Source organism: Lycium barbarum, chromosome 1 (assembly GCF_019175385.1).
Source record: "Lycium barbarum isolate Lr01 chromosome 1, ASM1917538v2, whole genome shotgun sequence".
NCBI classification, from domain to species: Eukaryota; Viridiplantae; Streptophyta; class Magnoliopsida; order Solanales; family Solanaceae; genus Lycium; species Lycium barbarum.
This window is the reverse complement of record NC_083337.1, coordinates 155,375,533-155,396,432: the sequence shown is the minus strand read 5'-3', so window position 1 is coordinate 155,396,432 and position 20,900 is coordinate 155,375,533. Positions and strand designations below refer to the sequence as shown.

General features: G+C 35.4%; 2 protein-coding genes across 4 annotated transcripts; both read right to left on the bottom strand.

Moving 5' to 3' along the window:
- Positions 1–1,980: 1,980 nt before the first annotated feature.
- On the bottom strand, positions 1,981–19,207 carry LOC132598573 (uncharacterized). Of its 2 annotated transcripts, none has more exons than XM_060311538.1 (7): positions 18,539–19,207; positions 17,236–17,543; positions 16,358–17,029; positions 15,887–16,015; positions 14,893–15,096; positions 13,884–14,084; positions 1,981–2,490 (listed from the first exon to the last, which is right to left on the bottom strand). In XM_060311538.1, exons 1-7 carry the CDS (start codon positions 18,813–18,815, stop codon positions 2,368–2,370), a joined length of 1,914 nt encoding a protein of 637 aa, XP_060167521.1. In that variant the 5' UTR covers positions 18,816–19,207; the 3' UTR covers positions 1,981–2,367. The 2 variants fall into 2 exon arrangements, with proteins under 2 accessions (XP_060167521.1, XP_060167513.1); XM_060311530.1 differs by lacking the exon at positions 1,981–2,490 and adding an exon at positions 10,941–11,458 and having other exon boundaries at positions 18,539–19,205.
- LOC132598593 (boron transporter 4-like) lies at positions 2,491–4,252 on the bottom strand. Of its 2 annotated transcripts, none has more exons than XM_060311567.1 (3): positions 3,525–4,252; positions 3,290–3,428; positions 2,491–2,607 (listed from the first exon to the last, which is right to left on the bottom strand). In XM_060311567.1, the coding sequence occupies exons 1-3, from the start codon at positions 3,923–3,925 to the stop codon at positions 2,524–2,526; spliced, it is 624 nt and encodes a 207-aa protein (XP_060167550.1). In that variant the 5' UTR covers positions 3,926–4,252; the 3' UTR covers positions 2,491–2,523. The 2 variants fall into 2 exon arrangements, with proteins under 2 accessions (XP_060167550.1, XP_060167546.1); XM_060311563.1 differs by having other exon boundaries at positions 2,500–2,613.
- Positions 19,208–20,900: the final 1,693 nt, after the last annotated feature.

The following is a 20,900-nucleotide window of genomic DNA, read 5'->3' as shown; positions in this document are numbered from 1 at the left end:
TGTGGAATATTATTTGGAATTCAGTAGCAATGTCAAAAGGAAAAAAAAAAAAATTACCAATGTCAAGTTACGAACAAGTGCCCAGTACTTGTGTAATATTAGAGAACTCGATGTGGGTAAGTATTTATCTATATAACTAATTAACGTAAACTTAGTCTCCAATCTCTTTTGTCAAAAGTAGAATTGAGGGTTAGCTGGAAACAAAGGAGGGATGGGGATTTTTTAAGGTCAAAATGCATGAAGGTTTTTGGCCAATTAAGTTGGAATATTAGAGAACTCGGTTTTATGCTGCCAACCAAAATTGAAAAACAAGACTATGTGCAAGAAATTCTTAAGGTTATTATGTGCGAACATAATTACTTTCACTAGTTCATGTATTCAACTTTCATTTATCGACAAAGGCAGGAAAACAGAACGAGACAGTCTGGACTGGACTATTCTTTATGGAAATATTAGAATGAAATATTATTAATCGGAAGTAAATCTTCGTGTATCCTTTTATTGTGGGTAATTTAACGCTCAACAAAAATGAAATATTGATCAAAATAAATTATATTTCTTGTATTGATAAAAACTTTTTAAAATGTTTTGACTAAACATAAATTGCAGCTCTCCCAAGTACTTTTTGACAAGACGTCATTTTAAGAAAAGCAAATAACGAAAGTTTGGTCAAATGAGCATACGTGTTCATAGAATTATCATTTGTATATTCCAATTGCTAAATTTTCACTTCCCCCGCCCCCCCCCCCCCCCCCCCCCGGAAAACTATCCACTACCTAACCCCACGTGATGTTTGAATTTCCTTAGCATGGAATTCATTTTATAAAGTGGCAAAGAAGTTCAAATATTATTTTATATCACGAGTTCAAATTGCAGAAGTGATATATACAGGTTAGTCATTATATAGGAGTGTTTTTAGGTAATTTACCCTAAAACTAAGCTTCTCAATTGCTTCCTGTTTTGGTCTGCTTTGAATCTTGCTTCCTTTATGTCAAGCAACTTGCACGGGGTAAAATCGGCCTCCTAGTATCTACGACTTTATTATCAGCATTTAACTTCATGGTATTAGTCGTATGTTGAAGGGCTATTATAATTGTGTTATGCAACAGATGACCAAGTTCACAAAAATATGAAGAAAGAAATAATTACATTCCTAATTTGAATTGAGAATATTCATCTTGATAATACTCAAAAGGACCTTACAAATGAAATATTCTCAAGAGGGAGCGTGACAAATGGAGCAAAACGCGAAAATATAACATATGATTCTGATGTTCATGTTATAATTGTTGGGAATAAAATAGACTCGCAAAAATAATATTCACGGTATTAGTGATAAACGCGTAACACTAAGTTATGATTAAATCAGCAAGAATTAAATGAAGCAATAATGACACCAAGATTTTACGTGAAAACCCTTCTGCCACGGCCAAGAGGAGCAGCTGATATCACTATAGTAAGAAATTTTACACTGTGTAGTCACAAGTATAAATACTCCAAAGACCACTACACACTCAAAAAGAAAAAAACACTCTTTTGATTTTTCCCACCTCACTACAATATCCCTCACACTTTATTTTTCTTCACAAACTATTTTCTTACAGTTTATGGAATACCTTGCTCTCTATAATTTTTTTTCTCTGGTGTTTAAAGATGGTGGACAGCTTGCTATTTATAGGGATGAAATGTGCCGTTTTTCATCCTTGCATTTAATTTGGCTGCTGCCAAATTCAACCTTTTACAACTATTTTTGAAAAAAGTTGCAATTTGACTGGTGCCAAATTCAACCCTTTGCAACTATTTTCGACAAAAGTGGCAATTTGATTGGTGTCAAATTCTTTCTTCGCAATCATGGGGATGGACCCCCACAATAATTAGCCACGAATCCACAACCAACCTGGCAAAAAACCCTATTTGTTTATTATTTACAACTAAATATATCAGTGCATGTCGTTCATGATGACAAACGCGTATAAAACAGAAAAAAGAAAGAACTGTTCTTGTATTCAACATAGTGTAACTCAGAGTTTTCACAAATATGAGAGAGGGAGAGAGAGATTCTAGCAGGAAATCTGCTACACTGTTCTGAAGAAAAAGAAATGGTACACAGATGTTATCTCCAATCTTATGTGGTGGATAACAGACACCAAAACCGAACGTAAGAATCTGCAAAACGAAAATAAAGAGGGAGGTGGAAAGATTACATTTGAAAGCTCTAACACTCAAGCTGCAAATTCACAATTAAAACTACCAAAAGGAGAGATGGACTTGGACTCTACCTTTTGAGTAAATTTAGAAAAGAAAAATTACAAAAGATATAGGTGAAGAAAGGGACAAAAAGCTTAGTTGAATTGACATAAAGCACCCCTATTGATGTTGCAGTTGTGGTTCCGCTAAAATTCTATCGATGAATGGCGACATGGCTGCAAGTAATGCTTTCGGACATTCCTCGTGTGGAAGATGTCCACACCCAGATATGGCAACCAGTCTCTGTAAGTTGAGATCATTGTCAGATCAGCAGGGCTAAGCATCAAATTTGCAGTTAATGCACAGGAACAACATACGATATGTATGTTTTGCCGAACTTGCACTTTTAGTTAAAAATTCCTGTGACTCCAAAAATAGGCGAAAAAACGGTCGGACAGAAATCAATTTAGTTTCTACTGCAAGGGTTGTAAATATGAATGCTTCTTCATGACATGCACTAATACATTGAACTTTACTATAGTTACACAAGTAGACATGTGACGAAACCGCCATATTAAACATATGCTTTTGAGATATATAATGTGAAAAACACGAGCAATAAAGTTGGAACATATAAATGATTCTTTTTCACTTTTTGAACAAGGTGTCATTTGTGTTCGGAATATCTGAAAGTGATTTCTTTAAAGTATAAAAGGTGTTATTTTTCAAAAACTTTAAAAGTTGTGTTATTTATGTACCTAACTCTAAAAGCTTGACTTATGATGTAATTTTTGCATGTAATAACCCAACAAAACCCAAAAACATTTTTCTATGTGTTATAGCTTCCTTTGGATCATGGGCTACATACGGCGCCCAAATTGGCCCAAACTTTTAGATGGGCTAACTTGTGTTATGCTCAAATCGACCCGCAATGAATACATGCCCAGACCATTCCGCTTAAATGTGAATGGATTGGACGGGTTGTACACTTTGATGGACTAAATTTGACATCCTAAGTCAAGACTTCATACTACGTAGTATATCAATATTACCAAGAGCTATATAATTTTTAAGAAGACCACCTGTTTCTTCTTGCAGTTACCTTAATTGCCTCCTGTATAAAAAGCACAGAAATGAGCATCCCAAATGTCTCCCCAGCTATCCTTGTAAATCGATTGATAATGTTGCAGGCATTAAATATTGCTAAAAGAAACAACATAAGTGCCGTCCACACACAAACCCTGCAGAATCATTATGAAAATAATTTCTCATCTCAACACAAATAATTTAAGTATATATCTGAAAATGTAAAACACAGATGATTTTAATTAACATACCATCCAGCCCAAGCCAAGTAAAGGGTCTGTCCCAAATCTTCTCTTCCTTTGGCAAATTTGTACATATAAGTGTACATAATAATAGTTGGTTCTGCAACTCCTAATATTAAAAGAGGCTGCCCACCGAATATGGAGTGTATTATACCACATATAGCTGTTGAAACTAAAGTTTCCACAGTGCTCACGCTCCCATCTAATTTAGATGCAAAATAAATCCATAGTATATTAGTATTCATTAATTTTCTAGTAATGTAATAAAGTCGAAATATGAAAGAAAAAAAAAGAAAAAAAAAACTGTATCTCTGCTCAATTGTTCTCCAAAGGCTATCACTGGAAGAGCAGATGCAAAAAATATGTAAGTAGTTGGAGCCAATATCCTGATATATGTTCAAAAGAAGCATCAGTTAGATAAGAAAAAGAAACAAGAATATGTTCAATATTGTTTTCAGAAAATTTCTGAAAACAATATTATCCCTCTGAAAAGGATAGTATAGTTACGATATTCCGGATGTAAGTCCAGCAAGCCAATCGTGCTTGTAGCAAGGTGCTCTTCCTCTAAAATCATGGACAATGCCTCTGAATGGAGTTTTGAGAGTACTCTTCATCATCTCTGCTGATCATCAAGGAATATTGATGAGTATGTTATATGATACAAAAGTATTTTACTATTCAACATGCGATACTGTTAAAAAAAATCGAAGTGTACAATCTCACTAGGAAATTAATAAAGACATACTCCTACTATATATTGTGGACTTGAGTTGAGTTGTCTTTCAGCCCTAACTTCTCAGTGATGACTTATAGAATTACTGGTCATTGGCAAACACAGTAGTCTCTTTTTCTAAAAAAAAAAAAAAAAAAAAAAAAAAAAAAAAGGAAAACAGAAAAAAAGAAAGAAAAAAAATAGGAAGATTTTGTCGCTGGTAGGTAGCTGCTTCTTTGTATAGGTCCATACGTAAATTACACCTAACAAGAAGTACTAGTCAAGTTGTACCAGGTCGGGGTTTATATGGGAACAGAATATATGTATTGCAGTCTCAATTGACTTATCAAAAGAAGCGGACAAATGAAAATGGTTTAACAACATAAACAAAATACCCTAAGAGACGAAGCACAAAGACCATGGGCTTATTTAAATAAACGTGTTTGAAATTTCAGGGAATATGCGTTTTCGTAGCTAATATTGCTACTCTTAAACTGACTGACTGTTTTTTTCCCAAAGCTATGTAGATGCAAATGGTATTAATTTGCTGCTTCTTTTCTTTTTCTTTAATTTTTATAAATTAGTACTCTATAAGTTAACTATGTAGTAGGTGGAAAAGTATTTTAAGCAGATGGCGTGCTTGCTTCTTCTCCTACTTTTCCTTTTCGATCACACGCCTTAGGAAAGTCTTGGTGAGTAGACTTATAATACGTACAAGTAGTAATACTGAATGAAATTTAAAAAAAAAAAAAAAAAAAAAAAAAAAAAAAAAAAAAAAGTGGATTTTGGTGGAATAAAACCCAACTAGTGTGGAATATTATTTGGAATTCAGTAGCAATGTCAAAAGGAAAAAAAAAAAAAGAATTACCAATGTCAAGTTAAGAACAAGTACCCAGTGCTTATGTAATATTAGAGAACTCGACGTGGGTAAGTAATTATCTATATAACGCCTCCAATCTCTTTTGTCAAAAGTAGAATTGAGGGTTAGCTGGAAACAAAGGAGGGATGGGGATTTTTTAAGGTCAAAATGCATGAAGGTTTTTGGCCAATTAAGTTGGAATATTAGAGAACTCGGTTTTATGCTGCCAACCAAAATTGAAAACAAGACTATGTGCAAGAAATTCTTAAGGTTATTATGTGCGAACATAATTACTTTCACTAGTTCATGTATTCAACTTTCATTTATCGACAAAGGCCGGAAAAGAGAAAGAGACAGTCTGGACTGGACTATTCTTTATGGAAATTTTAGAATGAAATATTATTAGGTAAAATTGACACACTACCTTTTGATAATTTTCTATCATTTATAGCTACCTTTTAAAAATGATTATTTGTAGCTATGTTTTTCCAAATTAAGGTATTTTTCGGATGCATTTTATGCTTATAAATACATAGTAACACAGTAAAAAATAAAACATATCCCTTGATTTAAGGCCATAACGGTGGGATCAATTAATTAGCTATTAATTGGTATTTTTTACCATTCCCTTCCACAAAATCAAATTTTAGATTACCTTTCCATAACCATTTTCTATTCCTCCATTCAATCTTCAACATTCAAACATAAAAAATCAAAAATTCAAAATTTGAAAACATTCAACAGCCAATATATTTAAAGTTTTCAATATTGATTTCGCTCTTGATTTACCCATGTATTTGATAGCATAACCAATGTGTTATGTCCCGTATTTTTAAACATTGGGACAACCCGGAGTAACTATGATAATTTAAGGCCAAGACCATTCCGGGAATTGAAGTCGGAACTTTTGACCATTTGATTTTATTTTGAGCTATATGTTATATATGAAATTGTTGGTATTGAACACTTAGGAAAAATTGGGACCACAATTCATAAATTTGGAATTTAAAAATTTAGCCAAAAAAGGCCTTGTGGCCGTGTAAGTGGGGAGTTGGTCCCACACATTGTGTGGCCAATTTTAATTGGTCCAACACATTGTGTGGGCCAAAGACAATAGGAGATATTTTAAGGGGACTTAAAAGATGACCACTTAGTCATCTTTCGCTCATTTCACATTCGCACACTTAGAAAATAAAACAAGAGGTTGAGGAACCAAAACCATGGCTCACGGCCAAGACCATGGAAAACCAAGATCATTTTGAGCCACTCTAAAAATATTTCTTGGGTACAAATCAACTAATTAGAGGTCCCTAAGTAACTTGGAAGCATTGTTGGAGTGATCAAGTCTTTCATTTAAGAGATTTGCAAACCCTAGCCTATTGGTGGATTGAAGAAGAAAGGTGAGTTCTAATCTTGTTTTTGAGTTATAAATGTTGTATGAGTATTGTAGTATGCTAAAATGGATAAAAATCATGAAATATGGAATGTTGAAGTTGGGTCTTGTGTTTGGTATGTGGGTCGTGTAAGGGGTATGAGTGTGTTGTGTGATTGAGTTGATAAATTAGTTCCTTGTAGATTGTTGATTGTTATAGGGTGAAGAGATAGACTAGAACCATCTAAATGTGTATATGTATAGATGTGGGTGTGGCCGTATATATGGTCCCAATGTGTGGCAAAGAATGAATTAATATCGCTTAGCGTCGTAATGGTTATTGTGATGACTTTTATGTTGGAAATGAGAGTTTAATGTCCCAAGTTTGATATGATAAATGTGCGGACTGATTTGAAGAACTTTGTGCATTTAATGCAATCTTTATATATGAGGACCATTAACCTATGTATATGTGTAGTGTGGACGAATGTGAGTCCTATAATATGTCGAAGATCGCATTACTATCGCTTAGCGTTTTAATTGTCGTCGTTATGAATTTTAGTTGGAATTGAGCATTTAATGACTCAAAAATGATGTTGGAATGGTAGGGGCTGATTTAAGGCTTATTGTACGTTTGATGTAATTCGTATATTTTATGAGAATGTTGTTAGTATGGGTTTGGGTTAATAATCGAATGTACGAACGATATTGTGGCTTGGAAGTAAGCCATTGAATTGAATGATTGGAAAGTTGTCGAATGGTGTAAAAGAGAGCTGCTATTATTATTTTGCCTTTCGAATTGATTATCGATGTTGCTAGGTTGATTATTGTGGTTGTTGTTGTTGATTTTGAGCGAGTTAATTTCTCGGGATGGCCTATTTACAGGGGAAAATGCTGCCGAATTTTCTGTAGAATTTAATGAATAGTTGGAATGAATGGCTTAAGTGCCCTTAGCTAATGTTTGGTATTCGTTGGCGTATTTGTAGACCTTGGGGAGCCCGAGGCGTAGATTGGGATTTACTTTAAATTGGCTATCTTGGAGTGCGTACGAGGTATGTAAAGCAACCTTCTTTTCTTGGCATGCCTTAGTTTCACATAGGCTAGATTAGAGCCTTAAGGAAATTCCAAATCCGAAATCCGAGCATGATATGATCTATATGTATATTCCTTGGCACTCTCAGGTATGATTTGATGAAAAACGAACCATTATGTTTTTGAAAGAAGGGATTTCCAAACTTTGTACAAAAAGGTTTCGCTTTAATGAATTTCGTAATTTTTGAATGTCATATCTTTCGCATAAAGGCTCGGATTGTTCCAACATTTCCATAAGAGTTTGCATGATGTATAATGAGTATGTTTTCCATAAGCGGGCCTGATTCGGGTCGATACCCGTCCGTGGGTCCCGCGACCTTCCTTTATGTAATTCGGAGAATCTTTGAAAGAATTTGGTATGACTATTATTTCGATTTCGAATATGATCATTTTTACTTATGTTTGAGTTTGTGATAATAATTTTGTGCATATAACTACTCACGACTCTACTCGTGCATTCTGTTATCCCTTCGCCGAGTCCCGGGCCGGCTCTGTTGTCGTGCGCATTTTGATATACTCCGGAGTTATGCTGTGTTTATGGTTCACCGAGCTACTCGCAAAAGAGGGTCGGGTTCCACCTATATTGTGGTGTTATGTTGTGTATGGCGTTATGTTGTGATGTGATATGTGACGGGGATACGGAGATTTGAGACTTTCTGGTGTTATGGCGCCATCGACGGGTGGGCGACCATATTCTTCTGTACCCGATGCATGACTTACATGTTTTTTTTTAAAGTAAACAAATTTTGATATGTTGGATTTGCACTTATGTTTGATACTTCCATTTCGTTTATATCTCAGATTTGCTTTTTGTACATTCTGCTTTGCATACTCAGTACATATTTCGTACTGACCCCCTTTCTTCGGGGGCTGCGTTTCATGCCCGCAGGTACAGACGCACAGTTTGGTGATCCTCCAGTCTAGGACACCCCCTTCTGCCGTTGGAGTGCTCTTCTCATTTCAGAGCACATATTTTGGTATACATTTTGTTCGTTGTGTATGTACATATTTGTTCAGGGGTACGGCGGGGCCCTGTCCCGCCATATGTTCTGTTGGTCTGTTTAGAGGTCTGTAGACGTATTTGTGGGTGTGTGTGCCTACTTCTGTACAGATGTGTTTGTACGACCCTATTCGTTATGGCAGCCTTGTCGGTGTGCACTTTGTATATGTTTTGGGTCGTTGTGCCACACGTTAGCCTTGTCGGCTTTTGATACATCTGTTAGCCTTGTCGGCTCTTGATATGTTTGATAGCCTTGCCGGCTTTTTGATATATATATATATATATATATATATATATATATATATATATATATATATATATATATATATATATATATATATATATATGTCCGCATATGGTTGCGTTGAAATATGTTCGATACAATTTGATATAGTTTGAGACGGCATATAGTAATTGTGGTCGTATATGCTAATTGTATGTGATCGATATGGATAGGTATGTCAGGGTGCCCAATTAGGGCACCAGTCACGGCCTATGGGGTTGGGTCGTGACACAATGTATTTGAAGTTTCCAATCAAACCCCATGTATTTTATATTAAATCTCATGTATTTGTGTGAGTAACAATTTGCATCACCCAGTATTTTAGCGGTAATGTATTTGAAGTTTTCAATATTGATTTCATTTGGATTTACACGTGTATTTGATAGCATAACCAATGTATTTGAAGTTACCAATCAAACCCCATGTATTTTTATATTAAATCTCATGTATTTGTGTGAGTAACAATTTGCATCACACATGTATTTGATAGATTAATTTGAACAAAATACACAAATATATAGAAACTTACAATGTATTTTCGTCACTCATGTATTTGAAACTAGATGAACTGATGGAATTAATTTGAACAAAATACACAAAAATATAGAAAAACTTACATAAATACACCACCAACCACAACAATTGGTAGTTATGTCATAGAACATACATATATTTTTCATCTTCTCAAAACTCTAGACCACCAAAAAAACCCTCGCCACTGATCAAATGCAACTCGGTCCAAATTTATGGGTACTAGTCCACAACCCAAAAGTCTTGGGGGTGCTAAATTTCAGATGTATTTGTGCACCAGTAACTGAAAGTTACTATGTAGCTATATTAGTTAAATTCAAAAAGTATTTAGTTATTATTAGTAATTAAAACAAAAGATAATTAATATCACTAATTATGTACTAAAAGTAGCTATAACACGTAATTTTTCCATATTAATCGGAAGTAAATCTTTGTGTATCCTTTTATTGTGGGTAATTTAACGCTCAACAAAAATGAAATATTGATCAAAATAAATTATATTTCTTGTATTGACAAAAGCTTTTTAAAATGTTTTGACTAAACATAAATTGCAGCTCTCCCAAGTACTTTTTGATAAGACGTCATTTTAAGAAAAGCAAATAACGAAAGTTTGGTCAAATGAGCATACATGTTCATAGAATTATCATTTGTATATTCCAATTGCTAAATTTCCACTTCCCAGCTATCCTCTACCAAACCCCACGTGATGTTTGAATTTCCTTAGCATGGAATTCGTTTTATAAAGTGGCAAAGAAGTTCAAATATTATTTTATATCACAGAGTTCCAATTGCAGAAGTGATATATACAGGTTAGTCATTATATAGGAGTGTTTTTAGGTAATTTACCCTAAAACTAAGCTTCTCACTTGCTTCCTGTTTTGGTCTGCTTTGAATCTTGCTTCCTTTATGTCAAGCAACTTGCACGGGGTAAAATCGGCCTCCTAGTATCTACGACTTTATTATCAGCATTTAACTTCTTGGTATTAGTCGTATATTGAAGGGCTATTATAATTGTGTTATGCAACAGATGACCAAGTTCACAAAAATATGAAGAAAGAAATAATTACATTCCTAATTTGAATTGAGAATATTCATCTTGATAATACTTAAAAAGACCTTACAAATGAAATATTCTCAAGAGGGAGCGTGACAAATGGAAACGCGAAAATATAACATATGATACTGATGTTCATGTTATAATTAGCCACGAATCCACAACCAACCTGGCAAAAAACCCTATTTGTTTACTATTTACAACTAAATACATCAGTGCATGTCGTTCATGATGACAAACACGTATAAAACAGAAAAAAGAAAGACGTATAAAACTGTTCTTGTATTCAACATAGTGTTATACTCAAGAGTTTTAACATAGTGTTATACCCAACTATTTTCGACAAAAGTTGCAATTTGATTGGTGTCAAATTCTTTCTTTGCAATCATGGGGATGGACCCCCACAATAATTAGCCACGAATCCACAACCAACCTGGCAAAAAACCCTATTTGTTTATTATTTACAACTAAATATATCAGTGCATGTCGTTCATGATGACAAACGCGTATAAAACAGAAAAAAGAAAGAACTGTTCTTGTATTCAACATAGTGTTACTCAGAGTTTTCACAAATATGAGAGAGGGAGAGAGAGATTCTAGCAGGAAATCTGCTACACTGTTCTGAAGAAAAAGAAATGGTACACAGATGTTATCTCCACTCTTATGTGGTGGATAACAGAAACCAAAACCGAACGTAAGAATCTGCAAAACGAAAATAAAGAGGGAGGTGGAAAGATTACATTTGAAAGCTCTAACTCTCAAGCTGCAAATTCACAATTAAAACTACCAAAAGGAGAGATGGAATTGGACTCTACCTTTTGAGTAAATTTAGAAAAGAAAAATTACAAAAGATATATGTAAAAAAAGGGACAAAAAGCTCAGTTGAATAAATACTTGCGAATTGACATAAAGCACCCCTATTGATGTTGCAGTTGTGGTTCCGCTAAAATTCTATTGATGAATGGCGACATGGCTGCAAGTAATGCTTTCGGACATTCCTCGTGTGGAAGATGTCCACATCCAGATATGGCGACTAGTCTCTGTAAGTCGAGATCATTGTCAGATCAGCAGGGCTAAGCATCAAATTTGCAGTTAATGCACAGGAACAACACACAACATGTATGTTTTCCCGAACTTGCACTTTTAGTTAAAAATTCTTGTGACTCCAAAAATAGGCGAAAAAACGGTCGGACAGAAATCAATTTAGTTTCTACTACAAGGGTTGTAAGTATGAATGCTTCTTCATGACATGCACTAATACATTGAACTTTACCATAGTTAGACAAGCAGACATGTGACGAAACCGACATATTATACATATGCTTTTGAGACATATAATGCGAAAAATACGAGCAATAAAGTTGGAACATATAAATAATTCTTTTTCACTTTTTGAACAATGTGTCATTTGTGTTCGGAATATCTGAAAGTGGTTTCTTTTCTTTTAATTTAATAGAGATGGTTGGTAGGGTTTCCATGTGTAAACCACCTAGTAAATGCACATTCTTTATAGGCAAAAGTCATAGATAGCCCCCTAAACTTTGCCACATTTTCCTCTGAGGTACCTAAACCGAGAATTGTACCTATTGGGTACCTAAACCAGTCCAAATTCGATCCTATTGGGTACCTTTTGCCTACGTGGCGCAGCAATTAGGTCCACTTTTTGTTGGGTGCGTGGACAGCCCTTTTTTTCCTTAAATTTTTTTTTCTTGATTAAATTTTTACCTCTTTTAAATAAAATTTTCTAGGTAAATAAATAAAAAATAACCCACCTCCCCCCGTCTGTCCCCTGACCCCACCCCACCCCTTCCCTTTCGCCCACTCCACTGTACGTTCTCCTCTTTTCTTATTCTTCTTCTTCTTCCTTTTTTTTTTCTCTTCTTCTTCTTCTCCACTGTAAGTTCTCCTCTTCTTCTTCCTTTTTTTTTTTCCTCTTCTTCTTCTTCATTATAACACTTCATTTCTTTTAATTATTTATATAAAATTAATTTGTGAATTGGATGTTATTTCTTACCACCATTTTCTTTGTCCTTTTTAGATCTGAAAAGTAACATTACCATCTTATTCACGGGAAAAAATGGGAATTCACCATTACTATGACTTTTTTTTTATCTCACCTTTTATTGGTTAACTTATTTAAAGGTTGGTGGGTCTTGTAAAGACATTGATAGACCTAAATAAGAGAAGAAAAGGGGAATAAATTATTGGTGGGGTGGGGGGACGGCGGTTGGGGGTTGGGGGGGGTGGAGGGGGAAGGAGATGAAATTTGGAGGGGGGTTGTATAATTTATTTTTTAATTATTATTATGGACCCCCCCCCCCACCGCCACGTGTCATGTTTTCATTTGACAAAGTTGCCATGTCATGGAGAGTGTAATACACTCTCTTAATTTTGCTGATTATTGTGAAAAAGGTACCCAATGGGATCAAATTTGGACTGATTTAGGTACTCAATAGGTACAACCCTCGGTTTAGGTACCCCAGAGGAAAATGTGGCAAAGTTTAGTGGGCTATCTATGACTTTTGTCTTCTTTATATGAAGGATGTTTCAGATACGCTTCTCTTAAAATCACAAACTTGAATTGTATCTGTGTCTTCTTGTGCTATGGAAGCTCACCCGTCCAAAACATTTTTCCTATAGTATGTTATCCCATATTGTGTCTTCCAATCTTTTACTTTAACATTCAAACCAGAATGTTCTTTTACTTTAACAAAATGGAATCTCAGAAACCATCTTTAAGAGGTACGCATTCACGAAATTCTTTAATTCTATTGTTTTGCTTTGTGCACCAATAGTTGTAGTGTGGCTTTAAGCAACAGTAATTCTTGCTTTTGTGGTTTACTCCGTTTAGTCTACAACAGTCCATGATACTTTTATTTTCCTTGGATGACGTGTTATGATATTGTTTTCCCAGAGAGTTCCATTTTACGCTTTTAACGGAAATTTTCATATTTAAGAATATACTCCAAAACCCCATCATAGAAGGTCAAGAAGAAAGACTCTCAAGCTTGCTTGAGAAAACAATCCAAAACAGCACTAAGACGAGAAAATCAATTTTGAATTACCACATAGAACAAAACAGGCTTTTAATCACCAAGAATGATAAACTAAAACAACTGTTGAACAGTTCAGTTTTCAACCCACATGGTACAGCACGTCATCAAATTGAGTAAATTATAAACCAAAATTCCTAGAGGTATAGAACTTCAGCTTTTGAAATTAACTCAACGGGTTTTCCCATCAGAAACAACATGTTGCACAAATGCCTAAACGGGTGGTACGAGGTTAAGGAAAACACATTCTTTTTTTTAATCAAGAAGGAAAACACATGCAAAATCATAAAACACAGAAACAGAAAAAATAAGAAGAATCCTTCCATACTCTATCTCATACAAAGCTACACCGTGATATAAAATAGACTACTGCTACAAAGATCAAATATGATGAGAGAGATGGAGAACTCACAGAATTTACAAGTTTTGATGCCATGATTTGAACAGATTTTATAGGTACAAGTGCATCTTCAGCTCCTCCGATCACCAGAACTGGTAAACTTTCAACTGTTTTTAGTAGTTGTGCTGCATTTTCTGGTGAGAGGACTGTTTCAGATGAATGTTTTCCTATCTCATGGAGTGCTTCATCCCATCCTTCCACACATAATGGGGCCTGCTTACACACAGAACCAGAAGGACGATATCATGATCATATCATAATCTATAAATATCTAGAGTGGAAATGTAAGACTGGACGACTTGACATTTGAGTACTCAAAGTAAGAAAACATGAGAAGAAATATTTGTCCGAATAGCGGCCAAACTAAAGGTGTCCTAAGCACCATCAATCTTCTCATTTAAGATACTTCAACTTTAGGTACATATACTATATGATCCAGTGAATTAAGTGTAGATGCATCCTTTACGGTCTCTACCAAGTTGTTAGTCTCTCTACCTTTCACTGTCTTCTCTGTTTTCTTATAAATTTTGCCCCAAAGAGAGTTCATCAGTCAAAAAACAGTAGCATAGAAAAGAAGCCTGTACCTTGTGTACAACATTTAATGGCCTCCCACCATTAGCAAAATTGCAAATGCAGGAACAAATTCTTTGAATATGACAGACAAAACTTTCAGTGAGCACTTTATACCCCATTCTTCTTTCCCACCAAAATCTCTTGTTTATATCAAAATGATAGAATATAAATAGATCAAATCTTCTGGTTTTCTCCTTAAAATCAGAAAATCTAAGAAAGTATTTACTTTAATTCTTATTGTAGCATTTGTCCTGTTTAGTTAATCCTGGTAAGACATATGCTAACACAAGCAATATCAGGTTTAGATCACACAGGTGTGAAATACAAAACGTCCGACTGGAGAGAATCTAAGGAGCACATTAATTTATTCCAAACGGTATCAGTTTTAATCCAGAAGAGCAGTTATTACCTAGTATCAATAAACAAACAGCAAGAACACATTCTATACCTTGTATAGGCTCAAAACATCAGTTGTCAACTTGGTGGCATCATACCATGCACGTCTATTAACAACTTGAGTAATTTCTGTTCGCAACAGTGGACGCACCAAGTGCTTTTTTCCAAGAGAAGTACGCAATAATATCCTTGCAAAGGCTGGAACCAGTTCTCTTGACAGGCTAACATCCAATAATACAATCCCCTTAATATGGACCTAGAAGGCAAAAGCAATCAAGAAGATTAATATTACTCAGGAACACATGCAAAGGAGGTGCACATCATTTACTGGCAACTTGAATTTAAAACTGATTCTAGAGAGCTCCATATCAATTTTCTTCAAATGAAATATGCAATATATAGGTGTGCAAACAATTTCTGAGCCTTGGGGTTTGCTCCCTTTCAAGGTCTCAAGTTCGAAACCCACTGGGTGCAAACAATTACTGAGGGCCATCGGACTGGGGTAAAACCCTGAATTACCCGTGGTGCACTTGCGGGAAACTCCTTGCCGAGGGCCTGTGCACCCCCGGGATTAGTCGGGGCTCAAAGAGACCCGGACACCCGGTGCTTAATAAAAAAAAAAAACATATAGGTGTGCAACTCACTACGGGAACTGAAATTACTCAAGCAAAAATTGGGGCTAATGACATTTTTTTTACGAAGCTGGTGTCCTTGTATCTTACACGCATCTCGACTATTCCTCTGGGTACTTGCTACCTCCCACCAGCACAGGTACCTGGTAAGGCTTCTGTAGAGGTGAAGAAATCCCCTAGAGTTTCTTGCCTCCACTGGGAATTTTTTCTTATTTATTAAATCATGACTTCATCAAGTTTTCAGTTCATGCAGTTCTGATAATAGTAGAGCACACAAAAGTACGTGACAAGAAGAAAGCACAGTCGCAAGTCACTCACATTAATTGACTTAGAAAAAGAAAAAGAAAAAAAGTCGACTCACAATAATCGAATTTGTTGACTTATCCTACTTATCCTAAAAAAATGTCAACTCACATTAATCGAATTTGTGGATGACTGAACTCTTTGTGCAGCCTTCAGTGCAAGCAATCCACCATCATCATGACCAACAAGTACAACTGAAGTAAAACCCATATCCGAACAAAACGAGAGAAGCAGGTCAACCTGAAAAGTTTAAAGTAGGACAGTTTAACAGAACGCCTAAAATATCATAAACTAATGATCCCCCAAACCAAAAGACCCAGAAATTTCCTCATTCTCTGGTGCTACTTAACATTCTCACTTCTTTTCCATTTAATTAATTGTTGTCATCCACGGAAACAGCCTCTTATAGATATGCAGGATAAGGCTACGTACAATAGACCCTCGTGGTCCGGCCCATCCCCCAACCCCGCGCATAGCGGGAGCTTAGTGCACCGGGCTGCCCTTTTTTTTCTTTTCTTTGGATTTCATGCTAAATTTGACAACAGACTTCATTAGAACATACGATCAAAAGCATGAGAATACCTGACTATCAATCTTGTAGGGATTAGGCAATTGATTCTCCTCCCAGTCTCTCTGACGTGGCCTAGATGTCAATCCCCATCCTGGCCTGTCGAAGGCTGTGACAGCACAACCTATCTGTTGGGCTAGCTCATCCATCACATTTCTCCAAGAGAAAACCCCGCCTCCAAAACCATGCACTAGAACAATTCCCAACTGATTATTCCCCTCTACATCTCGTATCGGGAATGAACATCCCGCATTACCAACATCATCTTCATCACCAGTTTCATCTAGGCTGAAACTAGGGATTTCTTCAGACAGAACTGGGGAAGTTGGAGACACATCTAAAAGAGGCATAGAGAGAGTGTGGGTATGAAATTGACTACTGTAGCTCCTCCGAATACGATAATCACTTTTTGATAAAACATGCAACGGGTTAGCAGAAGAAGTCGTGGAAGACAAAGAACGGTAAGTTGAGCCAGGCAAGCAAAGTTTGTAATGAACAGAGAGACCAAGGCAAGAAATGAATGAACTGTCAACATCAGCAAGCAATATAGCAGGGACTTCCCCCTCCTCATGAGCCGATCCTGCAAGTTTTCTCCTAATTTCACTATCTGTTCTTGCTTTACCTGCCGGAATTGGAGATCGTGGTACCTTATTGTATGCAGAGAAAACAACTTTGCAAGGAAGGACCTGTAATTATAGAGGAAACCAATTGTCAAAAACTTATAGGCTTCACCATAACTGTATCATCAAAGGTCAGTGATGTAACCTTGATTCAAAAAAATAGTTAGGCAAAGAGCATGCTCATTTTGTGAAAATTAGAGAATTGTTTCACCCAGAGGGAAACACATTCAAGAAGTAAAAGTTACTAAACAGAGGGCATATTAATAGCTTACAGCTTCTGGGTCAACTCGGTGAAACAAAAGCTTCCTCCTTGCTCGACAGCTTGTTCTGTAAGCAATTACAGTATGTCCAAGAGCAAAAACTACCGAAGAAAGAAACAACACAGGCATCCCCCATGACTTCTTCAAATGAATCCTTTGTCTTGAGATAGAAGATGAAGCTTCAACCTCAAGATATGAATTGACAGAGAAAACACAAGCTTTGATGGAAAGAAGAATAACGGAAATTATGGAACAGAATGTAACTGTTCCAAGGTATGGTCCATGTGAAAGAGCAGGGCCATCGCATAAAGAATAAACACCTATGATCAAAAACAAAAACGAATTAGTCTTGTAGCAAACAGTAACTGGATAATAAACCCGAAAAAAGGTCATTAGATGTTTAAAAAGTTAAATTCAGATCACCCCATCTAGCCATTTTAGTTAAAAGACTACACCTTACGTATTATTAGACCTTGGAAGAAGAAGCTCAAGCCTAGGAGAAATTAATCTAACTACGCCATTTTAGTTAAAAGACTAAATCTTGACAAATTATTAGACCTTGGAAGAAGAAGCTCAAATCAAGGAGAAATTAATCTAACTCAGCCATCTGAACACATGGCAATGGGGAGATAGCCTACTGGTAAACACTCTCAACCTCGAGTCACTAAGGGAGCAAAGCAGGAAAGGCAATTGTTGGTCTCCTAGGTAGGGAAGTTGGTTCACAGGAAAGTGTTACTGAGGTTTACCATATCAAAACTAAAATGAAAACATCTTAAGGGACATCATGAAAAGGGTTTAGATATCCATATACAAATTAAAGATGTTACATTAGGGAACTATAAGTGCAAAGCCAAAATACAACATCAAGCTGCAGGTAATATCAGCAAATAACTAAATTTCAAGTTGAAGCGAGAAAAAAAAAAAAAAAAAAAAAAAAAGCACTCCCTCCATCCCAATTTAAATGTCTTACTTTCCTTCTCCGTCTGTCCCCAAACTCTTTCTACATTTGGTAAGTTTTCCAATTCCAAGATTCTGTATGACAAGTTTAAACCGCAAGATTCTAAAGTCTCACTTTTGCTTCTTAAACTCCGTGCTCAGTCAAACTAAGAAAAAAGGATAAGCAAGTTGGACACAAGTACAGACGCAAATTGTAAACAAGCTTTAATCAAAAACCAACATTTTAGAATTATGTACAGTATGCATTAATCAGAAGAACACTACACTAAACAATCCTTGCTATCATTAATTATTACAACATAACAAACACAATACATTGTTGAAAATGCAAAAAAGAAACCGAGAAATAATGACATACATGTAATGATAAGAGATCTCATGATAGAAACAAGAGGAATATCCGTCAAAGAGCTTTTAAAAGCATATCTCTTCAAATGCTCTTTAAAACTGTAACATTTAACACACGTAAAGCTCGAAATCAACACACTTGGTACCAATACATCACCAATTGCCACAAGTAGTGGTGCTGATAGTACAAGCAACGATGCCAACATTGCCACCATAAAATATATAATCTTCAAAAATCTCTTCAATTTCTCTAACATTCCTTTTCCACCCGAACCCATTATTATCATAATTCAAAAAAGAATATAATATTTTCTTTTTAGGTAGGGCTTGGCGAAATAAAAACAGATCGAAGATGAAATAAATCCACGTGGCAAAGTGGCGGCGGCGCAGCGGCCATATCTCGCCGGCGGCGAATATAACGCCTTCCGGGTCGGGTCAGCGATGATGCTTTGATTAAATTTAAAGTTAGAGAAAAGTTTTAAATGATTTTTCTCCGTTTGGGGGAAATAAAAAGAAATTTCCTCTCTGTTTATGCGTTGAAAAAGTGTTTATATATAAATATAAATTCAGAGAGGAGACTTTTGGTTTATCGCCGGGAGTTTATTTGAACTGTTTCTTTTTTTCTCTCTCCCCTTAGGCTTTTGCCCCCCCCGTGCATGCACCTTCCCCTCTTTGTCTTCGTCTGTGTTGTGTCTTCCTTATTTGTGTCGACGAGTTGTATTTTGCTTTTAATAAAAAAAAAAAAAAATCTTCCCCTTTATTTATTGAGGATTCACTAGTGTACCATTTAAAATTGAGCATTTTTACCCCATTTGTTAAATTTTCGATATTATATTCCTTGATTATTGGAAACAAAAAAGGCTAAACCCATTGGCGGCCCTTGTGGTGGTTCAGATTTTCACTTGAACACCTCAACATTTAGACACCTGAGATAGAGTCTAATTGTATCATTTAGATATTTTTCGCTAAATCAGCCAATTTTACAAAGTATGTGTAATAAACTCGCAGCTGACGTGGCAAATGACGAATAAAATGAGGACATGTGTCTTTTTTAGTAAAATAAAAAAGGAAAAACTATTTAAAATATTTAATAACAAAATAAAAGTAATACTCTTAAAAAAAAACTTGATTTACACCTAATCAGAAAATGACACATTATTAACAAAAAGAAAAAGAAAAAAATGGACACATTGAAAATTCTGAAATGAATGGTTGTTCTTAGTGTTCTTCACAATCTTCATGTTGTTATTATTCCAACCACGATTTTAATCCAAATTTTCAAGAGAAACTCCTCCAAATTTGTTATAACTTCAGCTAAAGATTCCCCACGAAGATCCAATGACAACCCCAACATTAATTTTCAAAAATATTCATCAAATGAATTAACCCATTTAAACCTTCAAGCTTTCTAAAGACTCTATTAAAGGCAAGTTTTTTTTTTCTTTTTAAAAAAAAAAAAGTTTTTGGGAATGTTATTTTTCTTTTGTTTATTAAATATATTTACCAATAAAAAAAATCATCTTTCTTATCTTGTAAACGCTTAGGGAGAGATGGGGTGGTGACGATCTTCATTTTTTCCAGTGGACAAGATATCAATGGTGGAAGATTTGTTAATGGTGGAAGGTTTATTAAATGGAGAAGAAAGAGAAAAAGAATAAAGAAGAAGAAGGAAATAAAAAAGAAAAAAAAATTGCTCTTTGAGCTCTTCACGCGCCAGTTTGGTGTGGAAATCACGCAAGTTGTCAAGTTAGCAAAAAGTGTCTAATGGCACAGTCGAACCCTACCTCAAGTGTCTAAATGAAACAAGGTTTAGTTGAGGTGTTCAAGTGAAAAATCTTGACGACCACAAGGGGCCGTCGATGGGTTTGGCAAAAAAAGAAAAACTACTTCATCTATCCAATTTATGTGATACACTTTTTTTTTTGTCTGTCTCAAAAAGAATGATGCATTTTTATATGGGGAAATAACACTCTATGGCATTTTGGGTAAAGTATTTACCCGAAATGGCCATAGTTTTTTTTTTTTATTTACATTTTGTAGTCTTCATCCCATTTTTTAAAAAAAGTTATTACCCGAGATAGCCACCCCCCCCCCCAAAAAAATCAAACTCGAAGATGCTATTTTTTCCTTCCAAATCTCTTTCTAATGTTGGTATTTTTTTAAGGGTAAAGTGTGTATAAAACACATACATTATGTTGCACTTTTAACACTGTATAAACACTGTATAACACTGCATAACACTGCAGAAGTGTGTATAAACACCTCTTATACGTAATTATACATTTTTATACAAGGTTCATACTTTGTCTACAGTAGGTATATAAAGTTGTATATTATTGTATAAAGTTGTACATTGTTGTATAATGCTGTAT

Excerpts from the sequence above, each read along its gene's own strand:
- LOC132598593 (XM_060311563.1), bottom strand. The coding sequence starts at position 3,925 with ATGCTTCTTTTGAACATATATCAGGATATTGGCTCCAACTACTTACAT. Across the intron at positions 3,429-3,524 it reads TACTTGGCTTGGGCTGGATG|GGTTTGTGTGTGGACGGCAC; the intron begins GTATGTTAATTA and ends ATGATTCTGCAG. Across the intron at positions 2,614-3,289 it reads TTATACAGGAGGCAATTAAG|TCACAGGAATTTTTAACTAA; the intron begins GTAACTGCAAGA and ends CTATTTTTGGAG.
- LOC132598573 (XM_060311538.1), bottom strand. The coding sequence starts at position 18,815 with ATGATAATAATGGGTTCGGGTGGAAAAGGAATGTTAGAGAAATTGAAG. Across the intron at positions 16,016-16,357 it reads CCTACAAGATTGATAGTCAG|GTTGACCTGCTTCTCTCGTT; the intron begins GTATTCTCATGC and ends TAAACTTTTCAG. Across the intron at positions 14,085-14,892 it reads ATGTTTTGAGCCTATACAAG|GCCCCATTATGTGTGGAAGG; the intron begins GTATAGAATGTG and ends GTGTGTAAGCAG.